The following is a 17197-nucleotide window of genomic DNA, read 5'->3' on the forward strand; positions in this document are numbered from 1 at the left end:
CCTGCAGTCACGAAAGCTCCAAATTTAAGATTAAACACAGGTTTTGTTTGTTGTACACGATAATGAACGCACCAGGAAGTAGGCCTCGGCAAGGTAAGGTAATTGTACCATTTTTACCGGGGAAAAGGGTAAAGGTAAAGGTGTCGACATGCCAAGGGGTAAGTGTAAAGGGTAGGATCGTTGCTTTTTACCTTTTACCTTACCTGCTAAAGTGTAAAAGGTAGGGTAGAGTGATTGTATTGTGGTAAGGTAAAAGGTAGGGTAAAGGTAGGCTCGTTGTTTTTACACTTTTACCTTACCTTGCCGAGGCCTACCAGGAAGACACCACACACACACAGACAGGAGTTGGTGGCTCAATGAGACCCAGACAGAAGTTGGTGGGAATCATTGGTACACAGGCAGACGTTGCTAGATTAGTGATACAAAGACAAGTTGGTGGATCATAGAGACACATTCAGAAGTTACTGGATCATAGAGAAATACATACAGTGAGGGAAAAAAGTATTTGATCCCCTGCTGATTGTGTACGTTTGCCCACTGACAAAGAAATGATCAGTCTATAATTTTAATGGTAGGTTTATTTGAACAGTGAGAGACAGAATAACAACAACAAAATCCAGAAAAACGCATGTCAAAAACGTTATAAATTGATTTGCATTTTAATGAGGGAAATAAGTATTTGACCCCCACTCAATCAGAAAGATTTCTGGCTCCAGGTGTCTTTTATACAGGTAACGAGCTGAGATTAGGAGCACACTCTTAAAGGGAGTGCTCCTAATCTCAGCTTGTTACCTGTATTAAAGACACCTGTTCACAGAAGCAATCAATCAATCAGATTCCAAACTCTCCACCATGGCCAAGACCAAAGAGCTCTCCAAGGATGTCAGGGGCAAGATTGTAGACCTACACAAGGCTGGAATGGGCTACAAGACCATCGCCAAGCAGCTTGGTGAGAAGGTGACAACATTTGGTGCGATCATTCGCAAATGGAAGAAACACAAAAGAGCTGTCAATCTCCCTCGGCCTGGGGCTCCATGCAAGATCTCACCTCGTGGAGTGGCAATGATCATGAGAACGATAAGGAATCAGCCCAGAACTACACGGGAGGATCTTGTCAATGATCTCAAGGCAGCTTGGACCATAGTCACCAAGAAAACAGTTGGTAACACACTACGCCGTGAAGGATTGAAATCCTGCAGCGCCCGCAAGGTCACCCTGCTCAAGAAAGCACATATACATGCCCGTCTGAAGTTTGCCAATGAACATCTGAATGATTCAGAGGACAACTGGGTGAAAGTGTTGTGGTCAGATGAGACCAAAATGGAGCTCTTTGGCATCAACTCAATTCGCCGTGTTTGGAGGAAGAGGAATGCTGCCTATGACCCCAAGAACACCATCCCCACCGTCAAACATGGAGGTGGAAACATTATGCTTTGGGGGTGTTTTTCTGCTAAGGGGACAGGACAACTTCACTGCATCAAAGGGACGATGGACGGGGTCATGTACCGTCAAATATTGGGTGAGAACCTCCTTCCCTCAGCCAGGGCATTGAAAATGGGTCGTGGATGTGTATTCCAGCATGACAATGACCCAAAACACACGGCCAAGGAAAAGGAGTGGCTCAAGAAGAAGCACATTAAGGTCCTGGAGTGGCCTAGCAAGTCTCCAGACCTTAATCCCATAGAAAATCTGTGGAGGGAGCTGAAGGTTCGAGTTGCCAAACGTCAGCCTCGAAACCTTAATGACTTGGAGAAGATCTGCAAAGAGGAGTGGGACAAAATCCCTCCTGAAATGTGTGCAAACCTGGTGGCCAACTACAAGAAACGTCTGACCTCTGTGATTGCCAACAAGGGTTTTGCCACCAAGTACTAAGTCATGTTTTGCAGAGGGGTCAAATACTTATTTCCCTCATTAAAATGCAAATCAATTTATAACATTTTTGACATGCGTTTTTCTGGATTTTGTTGTTGTTATTCTGTCTCTCACTGTTCAAATAAACCTACCATTAAAATTATAGACTCATCATTTCTTCGTCAGTGGGCAAACGTACAAAATCAGCAGGGGATCAAATACTTTTTTCCCTCACTGTAAAGTGTAAGGTCATAGATACAAACATACGTTGTTAGATCATTGAGACACAGGCAGAAGTTGTTTGATCATTGAGACACGGACAGAAGTTGTTAAATCACAGAGACACAGAGAGAAGTCTTTAGATCCTAGAGCCACAGACAAAAATTGGTGTATCATTAAGACCCAGTCAGACTTTGTTAGATCATTGAGACAGACAGAAGTTGGTGGACCATAGAGACACGGACAGACGTTGTTAGATCATTGAGACAGATGAAAGTTGGTGGATAATAGAAACACAGACAGAAGTTGTTGTTGAACCACCACGGATAATGAAATTCCTTACCAGACAACAACAGCCGCAGCAACAACAACAACAACAGCAGCAGCAGTACTCTCTGCTGTTGCTACTGCTGCTGCCTTTTATAAATCTGCCTCCTCCTGCTCCTCCATCCTCATCAACCTCCACCCCCTCCTCCTCCTCCTCATCCCCTCCATTTCCCATCCGCGTCCCGTGAGAGAGAGAGAGAGCGTGAGAGAGGCTCCCTGGGATCAAGGGAGTGGGATGCGTGGGGTCACCTTGGTGGGGTGTGAGGTGGTGGGGGTATGGGGGTGAGAGAGAGAGCGAGGGAGTCTATAGGGGATACTGGGAGATACCACTAAGTGATGATGATGATCCCGAGTGCTGTGCACACCGCCCGCACAGCGGATAATTGCGGCTAATTAGCGTCAATTAGTTGCGTGCAACTGGTCGAGCTATGATGGAGGAGGAGGAGGGAGGGGAGATTGTGAAGGCGGGGAGGGGTAGATCGTAAATTGGTGGTTATTGGGTCCGACCGCTATGTGGGCTGTCCTAGACACCATGCATATAAGTCTGGAATGATAGGGGAAAAAAAACGAATTCATCTTTCCCTGCTCATTGGACAGGACGTCGAGGGCCTGTGGAATGGCCAGCGATAAGCCCCCAATCTCACACCACTGAGATTTTTTTAAATCTCTGGGGTCACTTGAAGGCGGCACTGGTCAAAGCATAGAACATTAAGAGTGTTGAACGTTTGCGTCCGCGCATTATTGACGCGCGTGACGCCATTACCCCCCGATACCATTTACTGTGCGCTTGCTGACTGAGCATCTCGTCTGGAGTTGTGTATCAGGAACAATGGTGGACACTATTTCGATTTAAAGCTTTCGTGACTGCAGGGATAATTCTCACGACGTTTCGGCCACAACGCAAGCAGCCGTCCTCAGGTGAAGACCAGGTCTGTCGGGGAGACAGCGTCTGAACCTGGTCTTCACCTGAGGACGGCTGCTTGCGTTGTGGCCGAAACGTCGTGAGAATTATTTTATTATGTTAAATTTTTATTATTTTATTATTTCCCTTCTACGTGACTTTACCGAAAGAACCATGAAGAAAAAAAAATCAGTTTAACACGTAGCAGGCTTTCGCGACCAATGTTATTCATAATCAACGTTTTTGGGTTTAGATCGCGTTATTTATAAATGCGTCGTAACCCTCCACCACCCGACACGGCCAATCAGTAAAAATGTGTCACGTTGACAAAAGACAAATAGTTCACTGCTTTAGCCCACCGGTGTGTTGAAGCCACAACATTTACAATTTGAGTAGCACGACGTTTCGCTGGTAATTGCATCCAGCTGGCGATTTGCCCGATGATGCTGGAAGCAATTACCAGCGAAACGTCGTGCTACTCAAATAGTAAATGTTGTGGTTTCACGCTTCAACACACCGGTGGGCTAAAGCAGTGAACTATTTGTCTTTTGTCAACGTGACACTTGTTTACTGATTGGCCGTGTCGGGTGGTGGAGGGTTACGACACACTTACAAATAACGCGATCTAAACCCAAAAACGTTGATTATGAAGAAAAAAAATGGGGGACACATTGCGCACGTTTCTGTGAATACAAGCGTTTTCATTGCCTTTTTAGTTTTCTTTGTTCCTATGATTCCAGAATTATGGGACAATCTGTATATGTATAACTCGCATCATCGGACCTCTTTTCCAGCATCGAAGTGGAACAACTCTGACGACGATGCTTTAAGAGACACTTTTATTTGGACACAGCCACAAATAAAGGACCCTAAGCTCCGTGCCCTGTCTTCCAGCTTGTAACGTCCTCCGAACGTTCACACTCCTCGTCCTCTGTCCCACCTTTTATATTCCTAGGGCCCCCTTTTCTCGAACCTTCTTGTCCTTGTTTTTGGTTCTTTCGGTAAAGTCACGTAGAAGGGAAGTAATAAAATAAAACAATCAAATTCTCACGCCGTTTCGATTGCAACATAAGCAATCGAAACGTCGTGAGAATTTTATTGTTTCATTTTTATTATTTTATTATTTCCCTTCTACGTGACTTTACCGAAAGAACCAAGAATATGACTCCCTGCAGTCACGAAAGCTTGAAATCTTCTTGTCCTTGTTTTTTTTACCTTCAGCCGATCCCCGTCCTTTGCCTCTGACTGATCATGTCTCTGTTTTCCGATCGATCTCGTTCAAACCATATTCCTCCAATCCAGTGGTGGCTCGTGACATTTCCACGAGGTGGGGCTGTTGCGAGTGACCTCTGAAAAGACGGTGTTCTAAATTAAGAAAAACCTTGTCGTATTATTTGCCGTCCCGTGAAAGTGATATAAACTGTCTTATCTACCAACGGTGGGCATTTATGAACAATACGACAACAAGACAACAAAGCACTGAAATGCTGTCCCCATGACACACCACACAACCCCGTTGACACTTCCAAAAGCCTAGAGTATGTAGGTCGTGACGAGTATTTGCACAGTGCCACCTCGCGTTGTGACATCATCATTACAGCCATGGGCGCCTTTTTCACCGTACTGAATGGGTCTCAAACGGCGTGGCTAAAATGCTAGAAGCCAGAGGTCGCAATCGGGTACCCGATACCCGTACCCTACCCGAAACCCAACTCCCCGTACCCGGCCGGGTACGGGTACGGGTAGGCATTTGCGACCCAGGTGCGGCCGGGTACGGGTAGGCCGTGAGTCACTGGTGAGTCACCGTTTGTCACTCATTTCCCAACGTCTTGTCTCTTCTCACAATTCAAGTTCCTAGAATCAACCCACCCGCGCCTGCAACACGGCTTCATCCCAGAGGTCGAAACGTCGTGATCTATTATTTTATTTTCTACCTACGTGACTTTACCGAAAGAACCAAAGAGTATGGATGCAATGTTAATAGCTTCAACGCTGGCACATTTCTCGTGGTATTGTTGCAAATTCTCAGGAGTGTTGAAAATTAAATTTTGAAGCTCCCTATATTTGCTCGGGTTTAAGCACCGCATGACCTGCAATCGACACTCCAGAGAAGAACGGCGGCCTTTTGTTCAGTTCAGTTTCATTGATTAGGCATAGCCCTGTGAGCCATGCGGCTCTTGAATCGGGTGCAATAAACAAAAAACAAAAACATGAACAAGAAAACATCTTAAAGTGAATTTGTGCAAACTGAAAATCCAAGAAAAGACGGCAAAATATTGCAGACAAAAGCACCGTACACCAACGCTGTGTGCAAAAATCCCAGTGGGATGCAAGTCAAACAACAACAACAACCACAAGACAACTTAGATTAAGGCCATCAGTCTAACTCCGTACTACAACAAACAAACATGGCCAAACCAAAAAACTTTTAAAAATCAGCAAAATCAAGCCATAAAAGCAATGAAACAGTGATCATAGGAACTGATCAAACAAAAACGTGAACAAAAAACGTCTTAAAGGTACTACGCGCAAACAGAAAAATCCAGGAAAAAACTGCAAAGTCTTTGAGAAAAAGCCACCGCGTATCAACGCTGCGTGCAAAAAAAATCCCGGTGGGATGCAAGTCAAACAATAACAACCATAAGACAATTTAGTTCTAGATTTGAAGTTTTCGTGACTGCAAGGGTCCATTCTCTTTGTTTTTTTTCGGTAAAGTCACGTAGGTAAAAATGAAAATAAATGAAATCACGACGTTTCGGAGGCAACAAAAGCTTCCGTCTTCAGGTGGAACCGTCACAGCAACAATGTTTAACACTTCTATGGGACTATATCGTTTTTAATGGAAAAAGAACGGATAATGCACTGTGACATGATAACAAATGTAATATTCAATCTTGATTGGAAGCTTTCGTGACTGCAGGAATCCATAATCAACAACATGTACTACCAAACTCTACAGCCATAGCTGGCTGCATGAGTCACTCCACAACAGCAGGATCATCAGTAGGAGTATCAACATGTTTCAATTCAAGACGCGCACGTGGTCGGTCACTCCAGACTGCAGAAGTCGCAAACGGGTTTTGATTCCTTACCCGTACCCGTACCCGGCCGCACCAGGGTCGCAAACGGGTACCCGTACCTGGCCGGGTACGGGTAGCCGAGTATCGGGTAGGGTACGGGTATCGGGTACCCGGTTGCGACCTCTGCTCCAGAGTCGGATTGCATCGCACGCGCCTGAGGCTTCCATCAACGGGATGTCTCTCGTGGCGAGCAAATTAAAGCGCTTTGTTCGTCCGCTCCTCCGAGGCTCACGTTACCACCACCGCCGCTGCCTGCTGCCTGCTGTCTTAGCCCTACCTGATGCCCAACAACAGAAACGACATCGCTTGCAATTTTTTTTTAGCACGTGGGGCGCTTTTCCGGCGTCTTTATTTTAACACAATCCCCCTCCCACCTCCCCCCTCCCCACCCGTTGGTTAGTAAAATTAGGGCTCTGGAAAGGGTCACTGCTGCTGTCTGTCAGCTCGATAAGTGTCCGAGATGTTGTCTACCTCGCCGGGCGTGCAGGAGGTCGTGGGTAAAGGTGATGACTCCCTTATAACCGTGTGTGGACTAATCTCCATCTGTTCCATCTCACTCCGACAGCAGAGTGTGGACTAATCTCCATCTGTTCCATCTCACTCCCTTCTGCCCGTGGGTGGACTAATCTCCATCTGTTCCATCTCACTCTCTTCTATCCGTGGGTGGACTAATTTCCATCTGATCCATCTCACTCCCTCTACCTGTGGGTGGACTAATCTCCATCTGTTCCATCTCACTATCTTCTACCCGTGGGTGGACTAATCTCCAACCCGACGGAGGCTGCCCTCGACTCGGGCTTCCGTTATCAATAAAAATAATCCACGTCAGGGATGTCGAGTGGCAACGCGGTGCCCCGAACGCCGCCAATACCTTCGACCAATCCGAAATCTCCACTTTGCTCGACAGAACCGCTTTGATATACTACGACAATAATAATAATAATCATACGCGTGTATATATATAGATCATATAGATGGGTGTGTTTTAATGTGAACACTGAGGAAGCGTACCATACGCGAATCATCGATAATACATCGAATTATGAAATGCGCGTTCACAGAGAACTGAATAAATACGTGAAGTTGACACCGTGACCACAATAGACCGCGTGCTTTGATACAATTGACCACGTGGTTTGATGCAAATGACCACGTGCTTTTATACAGTTGATCACGTGCTTTGATACAACTGACCACGTGGTTTGATACAGTTGATCACGTGCTTTGATGCAATTGATCACGTGATTTTATGCGAATGATCACGTGCTTTGATACAATTGACCAAGTACTTTGATAATTCAATTCCGTCGATTGCGTGAGAGTGTGTGTGTGTGGTGCAGCAACACCAGTGACGATTATTTGAACCGGTCCTGGGCCTCCCCTAGGTCGACTCAGCCTCAAATGAGTACCTGGTGTGGTGTGTAAACATCGCCACTGGGGAGACAAAGGCGGCCGGGAGTGGTGCTGGTCACTCACTCCCTCATGTAGCGTGCCGGCCTTCATAGGTGCTCGCTAACAGCACTTGCCCAAACAGTTTGTTAAGGCTATACGGGGGATCTTTGTTTTTATATCTGTAAATATATTATGTAACACCAGTTGACGATTGTCTGAACCGGTCCTGGGCCTCCCCTAGGTCGGCTCGGCCTCAAATGAGTTCCCGGTGCGATGTGTAAACATCATCGCCACTGGGGGAGACAAAGGCGGTCGGGCGTGGTGCTGGCCACCCACCCACTTTGTCTCTGTTTGTACTGCGTGGGTGAATTGGACGTGTCCTTTGTGCGAGTGAGGTGTGTTTTGTGTATGAGTTCAGGTACTCGTGTGTGTGATGTGTGAGGCATGTATGGTTGGCTACGTGCGGTGCGTGAAGTGTGTGTTGGAGAGAGAAAGGTGAGGGAGCCGCGCATGTGTGTGCGTGTGTGTACACACAAGGTGTGTGTACATGTGTGCGACGCCGAGGTGTTAATTCAACGTCGAAGTCGAGCCGTGCCTCTGATGTCACACGATATGAACCTGACGTGTGCAGACGACGCGGTGACGTCACAGTGCAATGGACGATTAATTTGCCCTGCCCCTGGCCCTGCTTGGCCCCGAGCCAGTTTCAGACGTCTTCTTGTGATGCAAAGCGTGCTCATCAGGGTTTGGTTCCGGCACAGCTTAGGCAGATATCCAGTTGAACAAACAACAATCGTACCGTGCTGTCTCGGCTCAGATGTGCCTGTGGGGAGAAAGCAAACAAAGAAAAAACACCCGAACGGTGCTGACTCGGCTCGGATATGCCAGTGGAAAAAAACACCCATACTGTGCTGGCTCGGCTCGGATATGCCAGTGGGGGGGGGGGGGGGGAACACCCAAACCGTGCTAGCTCAGCACGGATGTGCCAGTGGAGAAAAACAACCCACCCGTACCGTGCCGGGTCACGGCACCGCTAGTGCCCTTCGTCGCCTGGCATCACGGAGTCGCGTCCAAATTTGCAGAACAGGATCCTGAGCATGGCCTTGCGGATCTCTTTGGTCCGCACCCCGTAGATGATGGGGTTGAGCGCCGGCGGGGCGAGGTAGAAGAGCCCTCCGAGGAGTTGGCGAGCGGCGTCCGGGATGGGCAGGTACTTGTCCACGCGATTGTAGGTGACCAGGAAGAGGACGGGAAGGTAGAAAACTGCGAGCACGAGAAGGTGGGTGACGCACGTCTGCATGGCCTTCTGATGGCCCTTGCTGGCCGCCGTGTCCCTGCTCGTTCCGCGGAAGCGGCACTCGTAGATGATGCTCGCGTAAGAGAACGAGACGGCGGCCAGCGACAGGCCCACCGTGGAGGTGGTGAGCACGAGGCCGTACACGTTGTTGGCCGTGCCGTCGCTGCACGCAAAGTTCAGAAGCTGCGCGGGCGGGCGGGCAGATGGGCAGAATCAGAATATGTATTCTACTCGTTCTTAAAGGGCTGGCTGTCTTTGCCAGGCCCAAAAAATAGTTGTTCAGTAAATATAACAATGGATCCCATTTCGATTTAAAGCTTTCGTGACCGCAGAGATTCATCCTCTTGGTTATATCGGTAAAGTCACGTAGAATGGAAGTAATAAAATAATAAAAATAAAAAAACATAATAAAATAATTCTCACGACGTTTCGGCCACAACGCAAGCAGACAGAGTCTTCTCGACAGACCTGTTCTTCACCTGAGGACGGCTGCTTGCGTTGTGGCCAAAACGTCGTGAGAATTATTTTATTATGTTAAATTTTTATTATTTTATTATTTCACTTCTACGTGACTTTACCGAAAGAACCAAGAAGATGAATACCTGCAGTCACGAAAGCTTTAAATCGAAATTTAGTGTTTCCATTGTTTAAGTTGCATGTAGTGTACCATGTACCGTCTGTAATATTTGACAATGAAATCAAGCGTAGCTACTTTTTTCCTCACTCGCTACAGGTTGCCGATCGCCCGTCCTGGTTACAGCCTTCGGAGCGGTTTCACCGCATAACGTTGGAAGCAGAATTGGCGGATAACCGGTCAAGCTTTGCCATTCGGCGCTTTTGCCACCTGGTGGTTGCTCAATGTACCGTGCTGGCACGGCTCGGATGTGCCAGTGGTAAAAAAAAAAACACCCGTACCATGCTGGCACGGCTCGGATGTGCCAGTGGTAGTAAAAAAAAAGACACCCATACCATGCTGGCACAGCTTGATTGTGCCAGTGATAGTAAAAAAAAACACCCGTACCATGCTGGCACGGCTCGAATGTGCCAGTGGTAGTAAAAAAAAAACCACCCGTACCATGCTGGCACGGCTCGGATGTGCCAGTGGTAGTAATAAAAAAACACCCGTACCATCCTGGCACGGCTCGGATGTGCCAGTGGTAGTAAGAAAAAAACACCCGTACCATGCTGGCACGGCTCGAATGTGCCAGTGTAAGAAAAAAAAATACCCGTACCATGCCGGCTTGACTAGGATGTGCCAGTGGAAAAAAATAAAAATCCGAAGTGTGCTGGCTCGGCTCGGAAGTGCCAGTGGAAAGCATCGTTTCCTTTGGGCACACACTCACGCGGACTCCTCCGCTCACCTGCACGTTGTCGCACTGCGCCGCGTACACGGCCTTGGGTCTGTCGCAGTTGTAGAAGTTGAGCCTCGAGGTGAGGATGAGCAGCACGGAGACGAGCAGCGCCGACACGACCACTACGGCCGCGTTGGCCGCGGCCGCACGCCCGTTCGTCACGACCGCGTGGTAGTGCAGCGGCCTGCAGATGGCCGCGTAGCGGTCGAGCGCCATCGCCGTGAGCACGTAGCACTCGAGCGCGCGGTAGAACTGGATGGCGAGCATCTGGGTGATGCACTCGCCCACCGAGATGAAGTTGGGCGCCACCAGGTCGTGCATGATGCGCGGCAGCGTGGCGGAGCAGCCGACGACGTCGCTGATGGCCAGGTTGGCGAGCAGGATGAACATGGGCCTGTGGAGGCGTACGTCGCGGTAGATGGCAGCGCACAGCAGCAGGTTGCCGACGAGCGCCACGGAGTAGAAGAAGAGGACGACAGTGAAGACGAGCGGCCGCGTGCCGGCCGGCTCACGCAGCAGACCGGCGATCAAAATGAGCGTGCTGGAGACGGAAGATGATGAAGATGAGTTCGAGTCCATGGTGGTGGTGATAGAGTTCCACGTACTTAGAGTGGTGGTGGTGAGTGATGGATAAAGAGCAGAGATGCTGGGCGAGGTGGTGGTGGTGGTGATGGTGGTGGTAGGTGATGGATAAATTTATTATTTTATCTTTATACGTGACTTTACCGAAAGAACCAAAGAGTAATTCCTGCAGTCACGAAAGCTCCAAATTAAGTTTGATTAGCAATGCGTGGTGAGGTGGTGGTGGTGATGATAGGTGGATGGATGGTGGTGATAGTGACGGTAGCGGTGGTGGTCGTTATGGCAACGTTGGTGATGGTGGGATCGTCAGGGGTCTCGTTGGTGGGTGGTGATGGAGATTAGCGAGACGGAGAAAGGTGGTTGCGGTGGTGGTTGTGGTGGTGGTTGTGGTGGTGCTTGTAGTGGTTTTTGTGGGGCAGCTGTCTCTGAGGTGCCCAGACTCACAACACACACTATGATCCTTCGGTCTTCACCACCACTATCATAGTCATCATCATCATCATCATCCTCATCACCACGGGTCACCTCTCATTGGCTTTCAGAGGGATATTTGGAGAATTCTTCCATTCAATGTCATCCCGAGATGGACATATCTTGTGCACTTTATTCATGTGCCGTGAAGATGGGCAATTGCCCGAAACGTCGCCTAAAAATCCCGTTCCTTTTCAGGTCACGCACCGTGTGATTAATGAAGGGATTGGGTTCTTGACCAACTTGAAAGCTCGCAAAAAAACATCCTCCGAGGTTGGTGAGAAATCTGAATAGAATCAAAAAACCATCATCATCACCATCATCATCACAATATTTGTTACACGTGGATCACCATCATCATCATTACCATCACAAGATCTGTTACGCGTGGATCACCATCATCATCATCATCATCCCCATCATAAGATCTGTTACACCTGGATCACCATCATCATCATCACCATCATAACGATCACCATCAGAAGATGTTGGTAATTATGATAATGATTTCTGAGCTCAAGATGACGTGGTGAAGGTTGATAATGATTCTCTCAGATCCATCCTTGATGCCTTGGACCCACTTAAATCCGAGGAAATATCTACTGATCAATCTGCGCCTTGGTTTCGTGATGGGCTTCACTCCTTGAAGGTAACCGTGCGAAAATTGGAGCGGACTTGAATGAAATCCGGTCTTAGAGTCAATTTGCAGATTTTTAGAAACATCATCAGTCAATTCACGCCTTACACCAGGCTAGGGCGTGTTTCTTCTCAAATCTAATTGCGAACAATGTTCATAACCCAACAGCACTTTTTTGCTGCATTTGATCGGATGATAAAGCCACCATCTCAGCCATCCTCTTCCCAATCCAAAGATAAACGCGATACATTTATCAAATTCTTCTTGGATAGAATGTATAACATCCGACACCGAATTACCCCAATCTTCTTCGCCTGCCCCTATTTCAAAAATTTCCCCGCTATCCGTGAGGACTCTATTATTTTATTTTTTCAAGGTTGCCCTATCAACCATTTCTGGTTTGGTGGCTCAGTCCCGATCCACCTTTTGTTTGCTCGATTCCTTGCCCAACCAAATTAATTCGATAACTTTTCCATTTACTCTGCCCATTTGAAACCAACATTTTTAATCAATCTGTCAACTCTGGAATTGTGCCTTCCACCTTCAAACGTGCAGCTGTCAACCCTCATCGGCCTTGATTCTGAGGTTCCAAATAACATCTCCAACCTACCCTTCCTACCCGCGGTCCTTGAACGCCTGGCTACCTTGCAGTTGAACCACCGTTTGTCCCCTCACGAGTTGGTGGATCCATTCCAGTCTGGGTTCAGAGCCGGACACAGCACACTGAGACAGCTCTGAGTTAAAGCATTGATCCCTGCTGACTATGGCTCACCCAGTATTCTCGCTTTTGCTGGATCCGAGTTCAGCCTTTGACACCGTCGATCGTGACATCTTGGAAAGCATCCATGGGGGTTTCAGGAACTGCTCTCCATTGGTCCAGATCTTATCTAGCTAATCGGGAACAGTTTGAGTCCATGTGAGATTTGAAATCTTCTCCCAGGCACGTGTTCATTTGGCGCTCCTCAGAGTTCAGTTATTGGCCCTATTTTCATTTCCATTCATATGGTCCCACTAGGCAATTTGCTCCGATATCTCGGCCTAAAGTTTCATTGCTATGCGGACGACGCTCAAATGCCTCCATGCTTACTTTGGCGCTGGTTTCCAACGAAAGTTAGTTGCAACAAAACTTCCTCCAATCGAACGGTGTTTCAACGGAGGTGATGCTCAGTGGGTCACCCCGCCAACTTCACAAAGCTGCACCCTTCGACATTACGAGTGACGGTCCCGCAATCAGTTCGGCACAGGGAGTCACACATCTAGTGGGTCATCTGTGATCCCACATTGTCCTTCAAGGCTCTTATTGGAAAAAAAAACATAAATACTTCATTTTTCCATCTTCTGAATATTTCGCGTGTCAGATCTCTTTTCCATGCCTCAGATGCAGAAAAGCTGGCTCATGCCTTCATCTCATCTCGTTATAAACATATTATACGGTCTTAAGAAGGTGCTAATCAATTCGGAGCATGCTCAACATGCAGCGGGCTAGGATGTTAACAAGAACGCTTCCTTCACATCGTATTGCACCCGTTTTGGCCTCCCTGCACTCGCTTCCAGTTTCACATAGAATATAGTTTAAAGTCCCATTGTTAACTTAACAAAGCGGTGAAACCATCTTGCCCCAGCCTATGACATGCTGCACGCTCATATGTCAACCTCAAAGGCCCTAAGATCTGGGCATGATGCTGATCTTCTCTCTGTATTCCCAGGTCAAAGGTTCCGGTCCATGGGTGACCGAGATTTGTCCCCGTGTAGCCCCCGGGCTATGGAATGCTTTTTCACGAGACATCCCTAAGTCTGTGTACATTTTTTTTATTGCACCTTATAACATATTTGTGCGCTTCCGCTTATTTTTTTTGTTAATTGAGTAAACTATTTTTCAAATTGATTTATAATATAACTTTTATGCCGAATGTCTGCTGGTGTTGCTGTGTCGTGTTCTGCGCTTCGAGGTCGTTGATGAAAATCGCTCTATAAATGTAGTAATTATTTTGATTAAGATCTGTAAACGTGAATCACCGCCGTCATCATCACCATCATCACGATCACCATCACAGGTATTGTTACACATGGAACACCATCATCACCATCGTAAGATCTGTAACATGTCAATCACCATCATCATCATCATCACCATCATCACAAGATCTGATGCACGTGGATCACCATGATAAACATCATCACCGTCATCATCACAACATCTGTAACATGTGGATCACCATAATCTCCATCATCATCACAAGATCAGTTACACGTGGATTATCACCATCATCATAACCATCATCACCATCATCATCACAATATATGTAACATGTGGATCACCATCATCATCATCATCATCACCATCACCACAAGATCTGTAACATGTGGATCACCATCATCATCACCATCATGATCACAAGATCTGTTACACGTGGACAACGACCACCATCACCACCACCACCACCACCACCGCAAGATCTCACTCACCCAGCCACTCACCCATTCACTCACCACCTGTGGAACCATTAGGATTCATGCACACAGTCCACATGCCCCCGGCTAAAAGCGTCGGCGTAGTCGCGGTGGGTCACAGCATCGCGCGGTCGCTTGCAGATGCCGCCGCTGCTTCTGCGGCCGTCTGGAACGTTCCTCCCTTCCAATATGGGCAAGCCAGTGGGAGCTGTGTCGTGCCGCTGTTAAGTCACCGTCGTCATCGTCATCTAGATTGACGAAGTAATTTCACTGGAACTCCGATTGGCACGGTTTGGCTTGCACAGGGCTCCAAAGAAGTGCAACACACACACACAGCACGGTTGGCTACGTACGGTGCGAAAGAAGTTCAACACACAATACAAAAAACTACGAGAATGAAAATAATCATAAACGATGATGATTCCTTACCAAGCCAGCAGCATCATCATCATCAGCAGCAGCAGCAGCATCATCATCAGCAGCAGCATCAGCAGCAGCAGCAGCATCATCATCATCAGCAGCAGCAGCTCTGTCTTTTATACTCACCACCTTTTCCTGATCCCCCCCCCCCTCCTCCCCGAAGCCCAAGTCCCTCGAGTGTCGGGGCCAAGTGAGAGAGCTGATGATGAGTGTGTGTGAGAGTGCGTGTGTGTGTGTGTGGGGGTGTGTGTGTGTGGGGGTGTGTGTGTGTGAGAGTGCGTGTGTGTGTGTGTGGGGGTGTGTGTGTGTGAGGGGGTGGGGGTGTGTGTGTGTGTGTGAGGGTATGTGTGTGTGTGTGTGCGTGTGTGTGTGAGAGTGCGTGTGTGTGTGAGGGTGTGTGTGTGGGGGGGTGTGTGTGAGAGTGAGTGTGTGGGTGTGTGAGTGTGGGGGTGTCTGTGTGTGAGTGTGTGAGTGTGTGTACGCGTGTTTGTGTGAGAGTGCGTGTGTGTGTGTGGGTGTGTGTGTGTGTGAGGGGGTGGGTGTGTGTGTGTGTGTGAGGGTATGTGTGTGTGTGTGTGGGTGTGTGTGCGTGTGTGTGTGAGAGTGCGTGTGTGTGTGAGGGTGTGTGAGTGGGGGTGTGAGGGTGTGTGTGTGGGGGTGTGTGTGTGAGAGTGCGTGTGTGGGTATGTGTGGGTGTGTGTGTGTGGGGGGGTGTGTGTGAGTGTGTGTACACGTGTGCGTGTGTGTGTGAGAGTGCGTGTGTGTGTGGGGGTGTGTGTGTGTGAGTGTGTGGGGGTGTGTGTGTGTGAGGGTATGTGTGTGTGTGTGCGTGTGTGTGTGAGAGTGCGTGTGTGTGTGTGGGTGTGTGAGGGTGTGTGTGTGGAGGTGTGAGGGTGTGTGTGTGTGGGGTGTGTGTGTGAGAGTGCGTGTGTGGGTATGTGTGGGTGTGTGTGTGGGGGGTGTGTGTGTGAGTGTGTGTACACGTGTGCGTGTGTGTGTGAGAGTGCGTGTGTGTGTGTGGGTGTGTGAGGGTGTGTGTGTGGAGGTGTGAGGGTGTGTGTGTGGGGGTGTGTGTGTGAGTGTGTGTACACGTGTGCGTGTGTGTGTGAGTGCGTGTGTGTGGGTGTGTGTGAGAGTGCGTGTGTGGGTATGTGTGGGTGTGTGTGTGTGGGGGGGGGGGGGTGTGTGAGTGTGTGTACACGTGTGCGTGTGTGTGTGAGTGCGTGTGTGGGTGTGTGTGTGTGGGGGGGTGTGTGTGTGAGTGCGTGTGTGTGTGTGTGGGTGTGTGTACACGTGTGCGTGTGTGTGTGAGTGCGTGTGTGGGTGTGTGTGTGTGGGGGGGTGTGTGTGTGTGAGGGTATGTGTGTGTGTGTGCGTGTGTGTGTGAGTGCGTGTGTGGGTGTGTGTTTGTGGGGGGGGTGTGTGTGTGAGTGCGTGTGTGTGTGTGTGGGTGTGTGTGTGTGTGGGGTTGTGTGTGAGCGTAGCGGTGGCGACCCAGGTTCGATTCCCGCTCACGGCCAACGCCACCAGTGACGATTATTTTAACCGGTCCTGGGTCTGCCCCTAGATCGACTCAGCCCCAAATGAGTAACCTGATGGCGGTGTGTAGTAAACATCGCCACTGGGGAGACAAAAGCGGCCGGGCGTGGTGCTGGCCACCCACCCCCTCGTGTGCCACAGTGCCGGTAGCCTTCACAGGTAGCACAGCAGTGTCACCATGGCAGGCCAGTTTACCGTGGGAGTTCAGTTCACCACGGAAGTCCAGTTTATCATAAAAGTCCAGTTTACCGTGGGATTTCAGTTTACCATGGGAGTTCAGTTTACCATGGGAGTCATTTTCACCATGGGAGTCCAGTTTATCATGGGAGTTCAGTTTATCATGGAAGTCCAGTTCACCATGGAAGTCCAGTTTATCATGGAAGTCCAGTTTATCATGGGAGTTCAGTTTACCGTGGAAGTCCAGTTTATCATGGAAGTCCAGTTTACCATGGAAGTCCAGTTTATCATGGAAGTCCAGTTTATCATGGGAGTTCAGTTTACCGTGGAAGTCCAGTTTATCGTGGGAGTTCAGTTTACCATGGGAGTCCAGTTCACCATGAGAGTCCAGTTTACCATGGAAGTTCAATTTACCATGGAAGTTCAATTTATCATGGGAGTTCAGTTTATCATGGGAGTTCAGTTTATCAGTTAAACATAGAAATGGCACTAGGGAGACAA

The 17197-nt window shown here is 48.5% G+C and overlaps 1 protein-coding gene across 1 annotated transcript; it reads right to left on the reverse strand.

Moving 5' to 3' along the window:
• Positions 1-8803: 8803 nt before the first annotated feature.
• LOC144952192 (olfactory receptor 8H2-like) lies at positions 8804-10998 on the reverse strand. Its single transcript, XM_078882596.1, has 2 exons — positions 10429-10998; positions 8804-9250 (listed from the first exon to the last, which is right to left on the reverse strand). Exons 1-2 carry the CDS (start codon positions 10996-10998, stop codon positions 8804-8806), a joined length of 1017 nt encoding a protein of 338 aa, XP_078738722.1.
• Between the last annotated feature and the right edge of the window lie 6199 nt (positions 10999-17197).

This window comes from Lampetra fluviatilis, chromosome 66 (genome assembly GCF_964198595.1).
Source record: "Lampetra fluviatilis chromosome 66, kcLamFluv1.1, whole genome shotgun sequence".
NCBI lineage: Eukaryota > Metazoa > Chordata > Hyperoartia > Petromyzontiformes > Petromyzontidae > Lampetra > Lampetra fluviatilis.